The sequence below is a fragment of the Akanthomyces muscarius genome, chromosome 4 (assembly GCF_028009165.1).
Source record: "Akanthomyces muscarius strain Ve6 chromosome 4, whole genome shotgun sequence".
NCBI classification, from domain to species: domain Eukaryota; kingdom Fungi; phylum Ascomycota; class Sordariomycetes; order Hypocreales; family Cordycipitaceae; genus Akanthomyces; species Akanthomyces muscarius.
In genome coordinates, this window is record NC_079244.1 from 660222 (window position 1) to 675969 (window position 15748).

At 50.0% G+C, this 15748-nt stretch overlaps 6 protein-coding genes across 6 annotated transcripts; 3 read left to right on the plus strand and 3 right to left on the minus strand.

Moving 5' to 3' along the window:
- Nucleotides 1-2029: 2029 nt before the first annotated feature.
- Nucleotides 2030-3300, plus strand: LMH87_010845 (uncharacterized protein; the record flags this gene model as incomplete). Its single annotated transcript, XM_056199889.1, has 3 exons — nt 2030-2438; nt 2664-2800; nt 2848-3300. The coding sequence occupies 3 exons, from the start codon at nt 2030-2032 to the stop codon at nt 3298-3300; spliced, it is 999 nt and encodes a 332-aa protein (XP_056051793.1).
- Nucleotides 3301-4290: 990 nt separating this feature from the next.
- On the minus strand, nt 4291-4741 carry LMH87_010846 (uncharacterized protein; the record flags this gene model as incomplete). Its single annotated transcript, XM_056199890.1, has 3 exons — nt 4291-4475; nt 4542-4654; nt 4716-4741. The coding sequence occupies 3 exons, from the start codon at nt 4739-4741 to the stop codon at nt 4291-4293; spliced, it is 324 nt and encodes a 107-aa protein (XP_056051794.1).
- A 2497-nt stretch (nt 4742-7238) lies between these two features.
- On the plus strand, nt 7239-8003 carry LMH87_010847 (uncharacterized protein; the record flags this gene model as incomplete). The annotated part of the gene is made up of 3 exons (XM_056199891.1): nt 7239-7345; nt 7428-7838; nt 7895-8003. The coding sequence occupies 3 exons, from the start codon at nt 7239-7241 to the stop codon at nt 8001-8003; spliced, it is 627 nt and encodes a 208-aa protein (XP_056051795.1).
- Nucleotides 8004-8321: 318 nt separating this feature from the next.
- On the minus strand, nt 8322-9705 carry LMH87_010848 (uncharacterized protein; the record flags this gene model as incomplete). The annotated part of the gene is made up of 3 exons (XM_056199892.1): nt 8322-8459; nt 8542-8643; nt 8698-9705. 3 exons carry the CDS (start codon nt 9703-9705, stop codon nt 8322-8324), a joined length of 1248 nt encoding a protein of 415 aa, XP_056051796.1.
- Nucleotides 9706-10280: 575 nt separating this feature from the next.
- On the plus strand, nt 10281-12361 carry LMH87_010849 (uncharacterized protein; the record flags this gene model as incomplete). Its single annotated transcript, XM_056199893.1, has 2 exons — nt 10281-10344; nt 10413-12361. The coding sequence occupies 2 exons, from the start codon at nt 10281-10283 to the stop codon at nt 12359-12361; spliced, it is 2013 nt and encodes a 670-aa protein (XP_056051797.1).
- Nucleotides 12362-12484: 123 nt separating this feature from the next.
- Nucleotides 12485-15494, minus strand: LMH87_010850 (uncharacterized protein; the record flags this gene model as incomplete). Its single annotated transcript, XM_056199895.1, has 5 exons — nt 12485-14784; nt 14838-15064; nt 15111-15191; nt 15242-15248; nt 15314-15494. 5 exons carry the CDS (start codon nt 15492-15494, stop codon nt 12485-12487), a joined length of 2796 nt encoding a protein of 931 aa, XP_056051798.1.
- Nucleotides 15495-15748: the final 254 nt, after the last annotated feature.

A 15748-nucleotide genomic window follows, 5' to 3' on the forward strand; every position in this document is an offset into this window, starting at 1 on the left:
GGTGAGGATTGATGTGGCTTGTTTGGCAGGCGGCTAAGCGACTGAGAGGACTTTTCCTGGCTGCTGGGCGGTTTTGCTAGGTTCCCGTCGTCTGAACTATCCCCCGGATCCCCACTGAAATCATTTAACTCGTGGACCATGCGGGGGTCCTTATTTCATGTAATATAGGGGGATATACGGAGTAGGCTGTCCACAACTGAGTGGTCGGCCACGATTTTTGCATGTCACTTTCTTACTCTTTCAGCCATCTAAATCGCCACTAAATATATTAACAATATTTAATAGAAATGTAATTATGCGGTTTTTCTACAGCCAGCCAAAGCCAGCCAGAGTAGCCTTCCAGACGGCCAGCACGTACAAACAGCCCTCTAAGAAGCCGCCAGCCTGCCCTGTATCCAGCCTTCATCTACTTATCTACGTGACTGCCTAGAAGGCTGTTTCAGGGCCTGCTAGCGGCTTCTTGGAGACTGTTTGTACGTTCGTGTGTCGTGAGTCCCCCCGCCCTCTCCCACGTAGGTAATCTTCGAAAAAATTCTGGCCTGGGGTAAGCTCCCAACTTGGATGTGCAAAGCCTCAGTACGTTCGGCGAGGCAAACTTGTGGCTTCGATTCAAGGCTAAGAGCTTATACTTAGTGTCAAGCGTGGAGGGATGCAAAAGACAGTGGACTGCCAGTGACCCTTTCAGCCTTTGGCGGGAGGCACCCCCTGAGGGTGTCCCTAGCAGCCCAGACACACTACAGATAGCTTTTTCCTTTTTCCTCAATCAACACAATCACTCCATGACTAATAGCTGCTCTGCGTGACATTTGGGACAAATCGGTGGCGTGCCCGGATCTAGGGCATCTCGTTTGTCCACTAGTCGGCTGACCTAAACTATCTCAGATGGCAACAACGCAATCTCATCTCTGTTTACAGTGGATCTTGGCCGGATAGTTTCAAAGTTCCGGGGCGCAATTACACGGCCGCCTTTTCCCCGAGGCTTGGCCGGCGCCCATCTCCTACGGCCAGACCAACAACATGCCGCCAAAAGCCAGTTACATCAGCTTGCAGCATGACGAGGATCAAGGAAGCAGCTGCGGTCAATGCAGCGGCCGATCGGTCTTTTGTGCGTCATTGGCCTACGTACTTGCGTAAGACGAACAGACAGCGAGCAGAACAATGGGCGGACGGAAGAATGCGATCGCTCAACTTTAGAAGAGCAGTCACGTAAAGGTCAAACTAGATCTTGCATCGATATCCAAAAAGAGGCGAATACTCGTGCACAGAATCGTTTCACTTGCTTGGTGCTTCCAATCAGAGGGCTTAGTATCCGGGGGTGACTCTGTCAACTTGGTTTTCTTGGAGCCCAAGGACTATCGCATACCCTGACGCGCCGTAGTCCGCCCCCTGCTATGCCGCTCTTTGAAGCGATAGCTTCACTAACCTCAAGTGTTTTGGAGACCTATTTGACCAAACTAGCCGCCGCTTTGTGTAGTTGGCGCCATCTAGCGATATATCCAGTTCGAACAACGTTCCGCAATCATGACGCTCAATGATGCTCAAACGCACCATCGTACGGCGCAGGACGAGTTAGTGGACTCACAACTGGCCGCTGAAAACTTCTCCAACAAGGCGTGGAAGGACTGGCCCAACGCAGCCGGTGTAATGAATAACCCAATCGTGCCTTTATCCGTCCACTGCTCCTGATTTGGCTAACAGATGATGCAGTTTGCTGGCTCGAAGAGCACAGAGGCCGAATAGAGCTGCGTATTCAAGGCTCCATCGGAGACTGGGCCGCTGGTGCCTTGTATCGCACCGGACCCGGGCTCAACGCGGTCGAGAACACCAGCCACGGCACCTACTCAGTCTCGCACTGGTTTGACGGCTTCGGACACATACACAAGTTCGACATCATCGCGCGTGGTAGCGGCAAAAGCGACTACGCCCCATCCGTCATATACTCGTCCCGGAGGCAGTCACAAGAGTTTATGGACAACATTAAGCGTAAAGGATGGCACTCTGGCAAATCGTTTGCACAGAAATCCGACCCATGCGTGGCTTGTTCGCAAAGATGACATCCTACTTTTCTCCGTCGGATCCGCAGGTGAACAATAACGTGGCCATCTACCAGAACTGCCCGGGTTTGCCACAAGTCGCAGGCCATCGCGGCAGTAGCAGAAACATCTTCGTCACTACCGACTACAACACGTTCCAGGAGATTGACCCAGACACTCTGGCCCCCCTGGGCACCGTCAGTCAGAGCCAGGTACTTCATCGCGATCTCAAGGGCCCCCTCTCCAGTGCTCACTTTCAGCGGGATCCCGAGACGGGAGACATGTTCAATTACAACCTTGCGCCGGGCCGAACAAGTACCTACCGTATCTTTCGGGTCAACACTTCGACTGGGACGACAGACATTCTGGCCACGATCTTGGAGCCTGACCCCCCCCCCCCCCCGCGTACATCCACAGCTTTTTTCTCACCCAAAACTTTGTTATTCTCTGCCTACCCTCGGCGCACTTTTCATGGAACGGAATCAATAACCTACTCGAGGCCATAAAGCCCTTTGACAAGGTCGACCTCTGCAAATGGCTCGTGGTGGATCGCCGTCATGGCAAGGGCCTCGTCGCTCGCTTTTCGACGCTGCCGGTTTTTTTTTTTTCATTCGGTTAACGCCTTTGAAGAATGCGTGCAGGATGAGAACAACAAGTGGCGATGTGACCTCTGCCTCGACTACATCGGCTTCGAGACGACGGACATCATGACGGGGCTGTACTACGATGTCATCTTGGATCGCAATGGGGCAGGAACAAAATTCTGGGTATCAGATGAGATCACCGGAAATCAAACCCTCGCTTCGTGCGGCAGCGGTTCAGGATGCCCCTGGATGGACAGGCGCCCAAAGCTGTGCACGGAGCAGCGGCGTATGAAGTGCTGTCAATCTTGAACCCCCACGCCGGCGAGCTTCCGACGATTAACCCAGCATATGCGTGCAAGCCGTACCGGTACGTGTTCGGCACATGTAATCGTGGTCTTAACACGGTCGCCGACGCCCTCGTCAAGACCGACCTCCAGACGGGCGATGCCCTCATATGGTGCGGCCTTCACGGCCACTCCCCAGGCGAAGCCATCTTCGTTGCCCGTCCCGGGACCGTCGACGAGGATGATGGGATTGTGCTCAGCATCGTTCTGGACGGCTCAGCACAAAAGTCGTACCTGCTGTGTCTCGACGCCAGATCGATGACTGAGTCGGGGAGGGCCGAGGCAGACTTTCCCATCGGCATAGGCTTTCACGGCTTCCATGGCGGCGTGGTAGAGTAACGCTATGCTACGAAGAAAAGAAAGACGCACTTTGGAAAGGTTAAACAGGGAAGCATGGTGCGGAACTAGTGTTGTTCAATGAGCTGTAACTTGCAGCTGAAATAGCTTGTGTGAGGGGTTAGAAAGACTTATTCAATCTACCAAACGATCTTATAACAAACAGGACGCGTCCTTTCCAGCGTTATCTTTCCGAGCGAGGCACTAAATGCAGCCTTTTTATTAGCTGGTTTAAGTGTTAGGTAGGTGCTAAGCAACCTTTATAATAGTAGCTAAGACACCCTTAATGCACTGGTAGAGATTGAATAATAAAGACACGAAGCAAAAGTAATAAGCCTAATTGTACAGAGTTTGCTGTATAGCCCACTCGGTCACTGTCGCTACGGCGCGATGATCCAAGAACGTCGATGGCCCGGAGTGGCCCCCATCAAAAGTGATCACTTTAGATCGCTTCTTGTCGCAGAGTTTTGCGGCCAGTGCTCCATGTCTTATCAAAGGATCTTGCTTTCCTTGAACATGAACTGTCGGGATATGAATGCGTTCCTTGACAGTTAAAGGGTGAAAAATGCGCGGGAAGTCTTCCGCTTTGGCCCCCTTCCACTTTTCACCGTATTTTTCAGGATTTGGATCCATCGCTGTCACGTCTTCCACAAGATCCACCAGCTCATTGGCCGGTGCTTCTCTCTGCGATCGCAGGATGAGCATAGATCGGTGCCTTGGCGCCGCTATGCTTTTGTCGGAACTGCTCTTTTTGTCATTTGATGACTGAGACAGGTCGTCGCCGGTTGTTTCTGTCTCTTCCATCTCCTTGTCACTGCTATGTTTTTTTGTGCCTTTCAATTTGCCCTTGTTTGCCGGTTCTCCTCTCTCGTTCTTGTTGTAGAACTTGCTGTACTTTGCAATGTATTCCGAGTTGAAACTCTGATCCGGCGATACTGCTACAACGCAGCATATAAGGACAGCAAACCTAAATGGAGGTGGCTTATTTGGATGTCATATCTCAGGGTGTAACAGCATAGACATGGCAAGCGCCGCTCCCTGGCTTAGTCCCAGAACGCCATCGAAGGGTCCTTCGTCTTCTATGATTTCGTAGATAAATGCCTGTGCTTTTTCAACACTCGGGGACAACATGCCCTCATGCCAATTAAAAAATGGCCTCTGCACGAAATCAGGGACGCCTGTGTGCGGCATTGTTAGCTATGATGGAAGGTCCTATCAACGTTATTTCTTCCGCCAATGCTCACTGGTTGCTTTCCTTCCTTCGTTTGGCCCATCAATGTAGACAATCTCGTGCATCGACCCTAAAAGAGTGACGAGGGGGGCCATTTGCCTTTCAAACAGCTGAGCCGATAAGCCCCTGGGACGAATAGTAAGGTTAGCCAAAACAGTGATGCGCAGGAGATTGGTGGCATTGTTACCATGGATGTAGTGCAAGTATTCTCATGTTTGCGCAAATAAACGAACGGGCGAGATTTGCCCACACGCCAGTTTAGAAAAGTACGAAGGCAGAGGTAGAACTAAGCCCGAAAACTCCGAATAGGAAATATACTTCTGCTGGCGAATGTGCAGGCAGAAGTGCGAGGGAGGGGACACCAAGGAGAGCGCTGACACTGCTTTCGCAGCTTGACGCCTGAACGCCACCAATAGCTGGGGGTACGGCACTTTCTCAGGGTGTATCAAGTTCTTTTTCTGAAAAGACGCCGTCGCATAAGTCCAGGCATATGGGAGGCGCAGTTGAGGGAGCTACATTGTCGGCTGTGGTGCTTACTTTAAGCCTCCTCGGCGTTGACCTCGGCCAGTTCTTTCCATGCAGCCGAATCTGCCCTTTACAAGCATGTATTTTTTTCTCCACATTTCGCCGTGTTGCTCAAGCCATATATGTCACTTTTTGTGTCCAAGTCCCGGCCACTATACTATGTCTTTCATTCTCGTGGCGTATGTGACTCGCCTCTCGTACTTTTCCAACATAAAGAACCAGTATTTCTTTTACGAATTGTCCCAAAGTTCTCCAGAGAGACTCAATTACTTTTCACCACTATTCAATTACAACCTTTCTTCTTTGAAAGCAATCGCCATAATGAGATTTGTTATCGTGGCGGCACTGGCATTCGTCTCTTCCGCCGTCGCCCAGACGCGAGATGATGTTCCTGTGTGCGCGAGAGGTTGCATTGAGACATCTACCAGAAAAGTGACAAACTGCAACTTTAATGACATCAAATGCTGCTGTAAAAAGGAGAATCAAGACAAGATTCTCAATGATTCACTCAAGTGCGTTGTTGACAGTTGTGGCCTTGATGTGGCTATCAGTAAGTATTTTGTTCTTCTACTTATCCTTTCTGTCTCACCTTTGTCCATCACATAAGAGCATGGGAGAATCATGGAAGGAGAAGATCAATTAACAGTGAGAAACTCACAGACAAGGTCAAGCCTGCCACCGAGGCCCTTTGCAAGGCGCAGGGTTAGAACACACCCGCTGCACAGTGTTGGCCAACGTGAGCCTGGGCTTGAAACTCTCCATGCATGAGTGTGTTCGTTGTCTAAACTCAGAAGGAGCAAGAGTTAAATCTATGAGAATAAAAACATTCAATCCTTGGCGAGCTCTGATTTTTAGATCCATAATACAACTATGCCAACTTTTGTCATTGCCCTTCTGCGACGAGGTGAATCGCATCAGCCCGACTTTGATTAACTATTATCGGGCCAATTTTCACGCATTCGCTTCTTGGCCTTAAATTTTGTTGGTGTCTGCAGGAGGAACGCAAAGGCTCGGTTTTCGGGTTGGGCATGGAACTCGTGGTTTATGCGGTTTTATTGGGGGTGGGTAGTGTCGCCCGGTTTACTGTGCATCTATACTTGGAGCGGCCGCATTCAACGCTCTTTGCCTTTAGTGTTGATCGTCCGCTACTGTGAAAAACTAAAGAAACACTAGGTTTTTCCATCGCGCGGATGCGCGACCAGCTAGATGCAGCTTGAAGGTACCACCTGAGACTTTGCCAGCATCGGACAATGAAGCTTTATAAGAGCAGGATTAGGTTACAACCTGGTACTCTAAAGCGACAGTGTTATTCTTTCCTATTGAGGCTACCCGGCGCCTTTCTCAGGATGGGCATGGAACCTGGCAGGGGGCAAGCACGTGCTGCTACTCACTGTACCATGGGAGGTCTCTTGGGCCGAATACTCAACGCCAGCCCGTTTATTTGGTTCCAGATCAGCTTCAACTACGGTACTTGAGCTGCGTGCAACAAACATCACTGTCTGCTCGTCGCGAGCGCCGCATCCAGTTGACGCGTGTGGCTACTGATCCTAGCCGAGCCCTTGTTGTTTCTTAAATCTGCTTCGGCCGGTTTCCTTCGGCCGGTTTCCTTCGGCCAATTTCCTTCGGCCAGTTTCCTTCGGCCAGTTTTCCGTCGCCCGCCCGGGTGCTTTCCTCGGCTTGGCCCAGAAATCCAAAATTGGCATGCCACGTCACGCGCTCACGTCTCCCACATCTTCGCATGGGGTAACGTAGAATCCTTCACATGCCACTGGTAGTGAGAGTAAAAGCGAAAAGCCATTCGTTGCGCTTCTTGTTGTTCGAAACGTGCAGCAGATACTGAAAGCTTTCATTCTAGGCTCAACCAAGTCTCATAAACGATTACCTCGATATCGCGCGTTGCTTGTCCTTGGAAACCATGACAACCTCAAACCTTCTGACTACGCGCCCTCCCGACGACTATATTTTCGGACCGACCGCGAAATGCACTCTCGAGACATGTTCTGTTGAATGGAGCACTTATAAATATCGGCCATCATTGCCAGCCAATATTACTTTATTGATTATCTTTATAATTACTTGGAATATACACGTCTTCCTCGGAATACGCTGGAGGACAGTGTGGTTTATGAATTTTATGATGATAGGATGTGGTTCTGAGATTATTGGGTATATCGGCCGTATCCTTATGTGGAAAAATCCGTTTGGATTTCCAGGTTTCATCCTACAGGTCATCTTTATTACTGGAGGGCCAGTTTTCTTCTCAGCGGCAATCTACATCACTCTATCGGTAACGTACGACTATCTCTACTCACAAATAAAGAGTGTCGCCTGCTGCCACTGTACCTTCTACTTTTATAGAGCTAACAGGCAATAGGATAGAGCAATTAGCCCCTGAGCTCTCTCGCCTAAAGCCGGCGATATTTTATTGGATTTTTATTTCTGCTGATATTATCTGCATGGTGCTGCAGGCGAGCGGCGGTGCCTTGTCTACCATTAGCTATGGAGCAAGTGAAACCGGCGTCAAGGTGGCTTTAGCCGGCTTGGCCGCACAAGTCATTTTTCTTTTCGTGTTCTGTATTTGCTTTGGTGATTATATGATTCGATATTTCAAAAGTAGCACAACGCCACCTATGACTCCAAAGCTACAAACATGCTTCAGCTTCCTGGCTCTTGCTGTTACTTGTATTCTTGGCCGGTGCTGCTATCGATGCTATGAGTTGAGTCAAGGATACAGAAATTCTACTGTTATCACTAATGAGGGTCTTTTTATTGGTTTAGAAGGAGTGTATGTTCTATGATCATCAATCCTGTTAATCTGGCCATCTATTAATATTCGAGCAGTCTTGTCCTAATTGCCGTTTTCGCGCTTGTTATAGCACATCCAGGCCGCATGTTCGAGCCTGTCAACAAGCCAACATCTGGACCAGAATCTCCGTCTATCAAAAAATGAGATTATTATTCAGAGCCTGAATATTTGAAGTGGGGTTGCTTATAGACCTAAAGGTTACTTATTTCTAAGTTAAATTATATTCTATAGGTTAAATATTAGTTTTGCTAGTAGATAACAAGGCAGTAGCTACGTAACTCGACCGTCTCAGTTTTCACACATCATGTGGCTGGCTGCAAATTTATCAGTCAATCAGACTTTAAATATACCGTCTTTAGTTGTTAGTCACTACTAGTACTATTTACTATAGACCTCGTCACTTTATCACCCATTTATAATAATAGCTTAATTACTAAGAGTATAAAGCTGGTGGGTTTCAGTCTAGCTTGTGATTAAATCGAAGAACTTTCGAGTGTCGTCAACCCAACACTTTGGCTGAGACACAGCTGGAAAATGGCCCCCAAAGTCGTGACCTGAGAAGTAAACCACGTTGGCGACACGCTCGATCCAATCTCTGGGCTTGAAGTACCCGCTGTCAGCTTTTCCCATCTAATCACAGTCTTATATATTCGATTGAAGGGTTCAATGGGGCAAAACTTACAGCAAAAGGAAAATCTTTCATCTCAGGATATGGTCCGCTTGGATTCAGCCATTGGGAGACTCCTGTTGGGACGCTCGTGCGTGGAAAGTCCATGAGACCAGGCTAAGATTTGACGTCAGTTCACGATCTATTAGAGAGAAAGGTTAGACCCTGTACCTTGTAAAACTCCTTGTATGTCCTCAAGTTTCCATATGTACCCTGAATCCAGAGTAGCATCGTAGACGTAATCACCTCGTCGTACGAGTATGCATATCCATCACTAACGGTGTGCATCAAGTGCCATATCCAGCCCGCGTAGCCGACAGGAGAATCCGACATAGCTAAAGCTAACGTCAATGGTGCTTGTGCCTGGATAGCAGCATATGCAGCGTGGCCATTCATATAGGCCTGCAGAGATTGTAGGTACGTGGCTTCTTGTGAGGTCGTCTTATTGCTCTTCAGACGATCGAAGTCGTCCGGAGTAGGCTGGGGAATAAAGAAGTCGGTCATATGACCGATGATGTTCTCTCCCACATCCTCCACCATCCACATACCTACTTGCCAACCTAAATCTGTGGTGGCTATGCCGTAGCGCTTGTATCCGAGGATGGCCATAAGCTTGTCGAACACGACAGCCATCTCACGAGGGCCGAGGCCGGAGATGGGCGGAGATGGACTGAAACCAAAGCCGGGAATGTCAGGCGCGACAGTATGAAAGGATTTGGTGGATATATTCTCGGGCGAAGTCAGTGGTTTGATGACCTTGGCCCACTCCTGATGGGTAGAAGGCCATCCATGCAGGAGAAGCAGAGGCACAGCGTTTTCATCACTCGATCTTTCATGGACAAAGTGTAGAGGAAGCTCAGCGTCGTAGCGGCTCGTTTTCGGAATCGTCACTGTGTAGTGAGAGAAGTCTGAGTTCATCTTTTGCTGAACTTCGTACCAATCAAAATCTTCAGCCCAGTATTTGGCCAAGGCAGATATGGTTTTAGCTGGAGGCCCATCGGACCATTCGCTATCGCTGCTATTGCTCAGGTCGATAGAAGGCTTGTAGTTTCGCACCCTGACTCGGGTCTGCTGAATGAACTCGGGAGTCAACGCGAGCTCATATGGCTGTGGTACTGGACCCGAATGAAAGGGAAATGGCGCAGCATTGCCCAGCGCTGTGTCCAGTATAAAAGACATGATGAGCTAATTTCAGAAAGGGAGGAACAAAGAAGCAAGCAATTCGATGAGTGGACTGTTGATTTTGTCTGGTTTAGAACTACACCACCGAGGCAGCATGCCCCTCAGCTTATATACATTTTCGGAGCTTTGCCCAGGGCCCACAGTTGCGGAAATCAATGGCGTTAGCATGTAGCTTCTGATGCTTAGCAATGCGATTATATATTGAGAAATTAAGCAGCGCTGTTCTGTGTGCCCTGTAGCATGATGAACTGTGCATCTGCGAATAACCCCTGCCATGTTTCCAAAGAGCGCGCGATGATGGTACGGGTCAGCTTTGCGCTAAGCCCTGAGTAGTTCTAGCGCCGGACTACAGGGCACGGAGTCTGACAGGAGACGGACGAAAAAGAGCGGACGAAGACTAGCGGATGAAAACCAACGGACGAAGAAACTATGAACCGTAAGCAACGGACGAGAGGAGGCAAAACAAGGCAGATGACCACGGAAACAACGGACGGAAAGACAACGGCCGGATTTTGGACCGAAAGGAACAGAGAAACAGACGAAATCCAGAAGCAATCATAGTCAGCTAAGCCATGCGTAATCCTCCGGCAACACTGCGACACAAATTCCGCAAAGGCACGCACAGCTGCGGCGAATGTCAGTCTAGCTCGCTGCCGAATTGGTCTTCCACGCATCATTCTACTGGTTCTAACCTTCGATAATAGGCCGCAGACGCAAGCTGAAGTGCACCCTTAGCCCGGAAAGCACCGTCTGCACGAGCTGCCAACGGCGCGGCATCCAATGCATACCCCAGGAAATGGGACTACCTGTTGCCAAAGCAGCTTCAAATGAATGCAGATCAAAGTCCTCGGGAGTAGTCGTTTTGCAAAAGCCAAAGACACAACCCGAGCGCTTGGAGAAGCAGGCAAACAAGGTCACCGTCGCTGACAGGTGTTTGGCCTCCTCGGTCAGCCCAGATTCGCCTGTTGATGCCGTCCCAAGATCTCTTCAGGCCAGTCTTCCGTCATCATCGGACGAACAGACATGGCCGGCGCGCCAGTCACAGTGCTCAGCAGGAGACGCGTCGTTCATGAACCCTGATGTGCTGGGTCGTACTGTGGCGCACAACGCAAAGGTGGTTACGGCGTTGGAAGAGGGCCGCTACTTCGATGGCCCTTTGACTAGCAGCATACCTTCGCTTCGTCAAAATTCTCAGACGAGTGCCCATCACGACATTTCAGCTCGCCTTTGCTCTTTCCTTCCTCCAGAATCTACAGCCTCGATCCTTCTCACGAACGGCCCGTCTGTGTTCCTCGACCTCTTCAATTCTTCGCAGCACTTCCGAAAGCTACAAAAGACCGACCATCCCGCTCTAGTAGCTAACCGGCTTATGATGCTCGCTCTCTGCCTTCAGCAGCTCCCGTCCTCATTCGATCAATCCTCACTCGTCTTCCAACCCGCTTTGGTCACTCCAAACCTCAGCTCGAGAAGCCGCAGTAGTGTTGTCATTTGCACCTGGGTAGAGGCCGCCAGCTGCCTTGTTAGCTGCAACGATAACCTCATATCAAATGCAGAAGGTCTCGAGGCTCTCATTTTGCAGGCCACCGTCCAAGCCGACGGTGGTCATCTTCGAAAAGCTTGGATGACTGGTCGCAAAGCTATATCCATGGCGGTCATGCTCGGACTCCACCGGGTGCAGCCAAACTCGGCCACTTTCCTGAGCTCCTGTATCCCTGGTGAAGTTGTGTCGAGCCAAATGATCGACTCACTATGGTTTCGCTGCAACTGCATTGACCGCTATGCTTCCCTCGTGCTTGGACTTCCTCCTGCGTCGAATGACCTCGACTTTGCCTCCGAGGCAAGGATGCAAGACAATACACCAAACGAATATTTGGGCAAGACATATGCCGTCTGTTCTGGCCGTATATGTGAGCGAAATGAAAAGTTGGCAGCCGGCCACGACGGTCGGGTATTGACGGAGGAAATCGAGAACGAGCTTGAGCACATAGCCCACTTCGTGGACGACACATGGTGGGATTCGCCTAGCCTCTGCGTAGCGGGGACTGCACTTTCTGATGAACTGATGGTTCTGAATCTGCAAGTGAGGTATTACACTCTGACCGTGATGCTGCAGCTACCATATATGCTGCAGCAAAAGGCGGGCCAATATCCCGCCGCGCATGAGCGTAGCTGCAAGACCTGCATGCAAGCCTGCCGCTCGGTCATCCATCGCTTTGTCCGCTTCCGAAACATCTACAAGAGCTCCACCACAGGGCGCCAGATCGACTACGCGGCACTGTTGTCATGCATGGCACTTCTTCAAGGGCATATAGTATTGTGGCGCCAGGCCCGACAGAGTAAAGCTCACAGTCTTCAACCTCTTGACGAGGAACTAGTCGACACAGCGAGACAGACCATGCAGCATATCGGTGTTATGAATGGAAACGACACGCTGTCGTGCGAGTTTGCAAAGACTATTTCCAACCTATTAGCCTACTTGCGGAGTCATGGCAAAGGAAACAACGGTGGCCTGGATAGCTATTTTGCAGAGCCGAGCGTAAGAATGACTGAGCAGCAGGCGATGCTTCCCCCGACCAGCCCCTATAGTATACTATTTGACGGTTTTAGTCTAGATCCAAGCCTTATATTTCCATTCATAAGCACTGATATTTAACGATTGAAGTGTCAAGTAGTTAAAATGATCATTTCAAGCTTCATTTATCATTAAGATACTATATGAATCACATCAACTATCCTGATTACCAGTGTCTGCGTGGTGTTCGTTCCGTACGCCGTGTTAGTTGCGCGTCGTCAAGTCCCACAGGCTCTCCACAGTCACTTTTTCCATCCACTCTTTGCCTGAAGTACCCTGCTGCAACTTGAACCCAACATGTTTTTTCTCTCCTGGCAGCAATACAAAGAGATTGTGGTCGAAAAAGCCGATGACTTCCTCTGGATGAGTCAACCAGGTGTACAGCGACACGCTCTTTGTTGCTTCAATGATGAAGCCCCCTGTGGCGTTGTCTTTGGACAACTTCAAACCAGGATCTGCAAACTTGGCCTCTTTGGGCCACACGGGCAGGAAGTACTCGTTGTGTGTGAATCGTGTTGCGGTTTTGTTGTTGGGAAGATGACCATCGGCCTGGAGGGACATCAACAGGATCGCATCTTTTTGATCTGGTAGTTTGACGTCGGCAATATTTGTCTTCAACACACTTGTGCTGTTGATGGCGGGGACGGTGAAGTTGACAGTCTTGGGCATGCCCGCATTGTCTGCAATTGGCTTGCCCTTGAGGTCTACCCAACTGAATGACAGATGGCCCGCCACAGAGTCCCACAAATCTGATGTTACCCAAAAATCCAAGTCGCCGGAGGTGTTGTTAAAATATGGCGCAACAATGACGTTCTTGTAAATCTGTTTGGTCACGTAAGGCAAGGCCTTCCAGCGACCGCTGTATTCAAGTGCGGCCCATGTGGGTGCCTGCCAGATGTCGTTGAGCTGCCAGTAGAGGGATCCCATCTGGCGCTCGGGCATGGCGCTTCCGCGGCGATAGAACTGGATTTGGGATTTGTAAAAGTCGGCTTGGAAGAGTTGCGTGGCATGGCACCAGGAGCTAAAGTTTGCCGCGGAGTCGTCCTTGTTTGGCGTCGGGTAGTATCTCTCGACAGCAAGAGTCATCTCAGCCAACCCCCTGGCGCCCATGGTCAAGTTTGTCTCCAAGCCACCTGGAGGGTAGTGATGGTTTCGCAGTGTAATTGTGGTGGAATTAAAGTGTAAGTCTTCCGGGCCCAATGCCTCCTTCCAAGTTGCCAGGCTTGGCATGCTGGTAAAGCCAAACTCGACGGCAAAACGCCCAATAGGATACTTATTAGAATCAAAGGAAACACTGCTGTCGTAATTATAATAGTCGGTGTTACTGTAAAGATCGCCTTTGGTTTTGTTATTGTAGCGCTCAACCATGGGCACTGGCAGAGAAAAGTCGATCTTGGTCCAGCCATTGTTGGCGCTGCTAGGTGTATAAGAGATGGAGCGACTGTTCTCCGCGAGGATTGTGAACATGGCAGTGATGAACAAGTGCTCATACTGTCCCAAATAGTATGGATAGCGGTCTGGGTCGACAGCTTGTGCCGTGGGGAGAAGCAAGTTCTCAAATTCGTTTCCGCCCGCCCAGCAAGCCAGGGATGGATGATGATTGATGCGTCGAACGTTGTATGAGAGTTCGTCAGTGACACTCTGCACAAACTGGGGATAATCGGGATACAAGCTGTCGCTAAACTCGAATTCGCTCCAAAGCAGGATGCCTCTCTCATCGGCCAGGTCGTAGATGAAGTCTGGCAGATACGCGCCGGACGACCAAATTCGTAGCATGTTAAAATTCTGTGCCTCGACCGAATCAAACATACGGCTCATTCTATCGGTTGTGACACGAGGCCAGAAAGCATCGGGGGGGATCATATTGGCGCCTTTGGCGTAAAACTCGTGGCCATTGATTTGAAAGTGCCAGTTATTTCCAGGTTGGTAGCCGCGGGCGACTTGGTCATCGGTCACATTGCCGGTGCTTAGAAGGATAGTTCGAAATCCAACTCTTCTCTGCGACACCAAAGTATGCTCATTTGTTCCACAACCAGAGACCGACACGGTGATCGAGTACAAGGGTTGTTGACCCATCCCGTTGGGCCACCAGAGTCGAGGCTTGGTGCCCTCAATGACGACTGAGCCCGTGATTGATTTGTTGGATCTAGTGATATTCTCCAAATTTCCAGAGTATAAGATCTTTGAATTGTCCTCGGCATCTGTAATGATTGCATGCAGGGAGCCTTGCTTGGGTAAATTGCCGATGTAATCGAGACTGGCATTGACCACCCATGGTTGACTCTGGTCGGGCGCAAAATTATTCAACTGGCCCTTTCGATAGATATCAATGTTGGTGTTGAGAGAGTATGCCTCTCCATCCTTGAGTTGGACAATGCGACCGTCTCGCCAGGGACCGGTAGGGACAAAAGCCGGACCCCAATCCCAGCCAAAGTCGGACTGCTCTTTGCGCACCCATTGCCGATTCGGATACTCGAAAGGATAAACAACTTCCGGCGGCCACGCTGGACTTCTGTTAGCTAGTTACAGGCAAAGAGTTCGACCGCTGTGCGCTTACTTTCAATGCCACTGGCGTTTAGTTTGTTGATGATTGCTGGAATCGCTCCAAAGTTGATGCTGAGTACAGGCTCGCTTTGGCAGCCAGCGAGCACCGACGTCACATCAAAATACCACTGTTTAAACTGGTTATCAGTGGTCGCCACAATCTGATCGCAAAATTTGATGGTGCTATAGGTGTCCAGGCCGTCGAAGACGAGCCAAGTAGACAGGCTTTTGTCTTTCGTCCTGTATGTGGTTAGTGGAGTCCGATTGCTGGGACCAGAGAACATACAGTCCGAGAATTGGCTTTGAAGTATATGTCCAGTTCTGTGCAGAAATCCATCGCAGATTCAAATCGTTTTGGCCATGGTATCTGGTCGAGTTAGAATATGTTTGGGAGGCAGACCGGAATGGACGGCTTACGGGTCATCTATACAGCAGGTTAGCGATGTGAGTGCTGTACCTAACGGCCAGGTATTGTGGTCATCAACTCACTGATAACTTGAGCAGCATAGAGGTCAAGATGGACCTGAGAAGGGAATTTACCAGGCACAGTGACATTCCCATGCTCATTGGTAACAGTCCAGGTCTCCGCGCCCAAAGAGCGGGTAGTGTTTGACGCTTTGGCGCTAGCTACCAGCGCCGCAAAACAGCTCAAGGCGAAGACGATCTTCATTTTGTCCGCGAGTGTCCAGTTCTTGTCGCTCGCTCGGCCGCCTTCTGTGGGATGAGTGCGCGGTCTATATGCCGCCGACGGAGATATTAATTCCCGCCCGTTCAGTTTGTACCACGGCGATCGGCAATGCTAGTGCCCAATATGCCGTACACGTCGCCAAATATAACTACAATAAGCTGGACGAATTGTTGTTTCCCCCACGCAGGTCGGGGCGGGGTTCGAAGCCGGCAAAACCGGCAGGAAACTCTGTGATG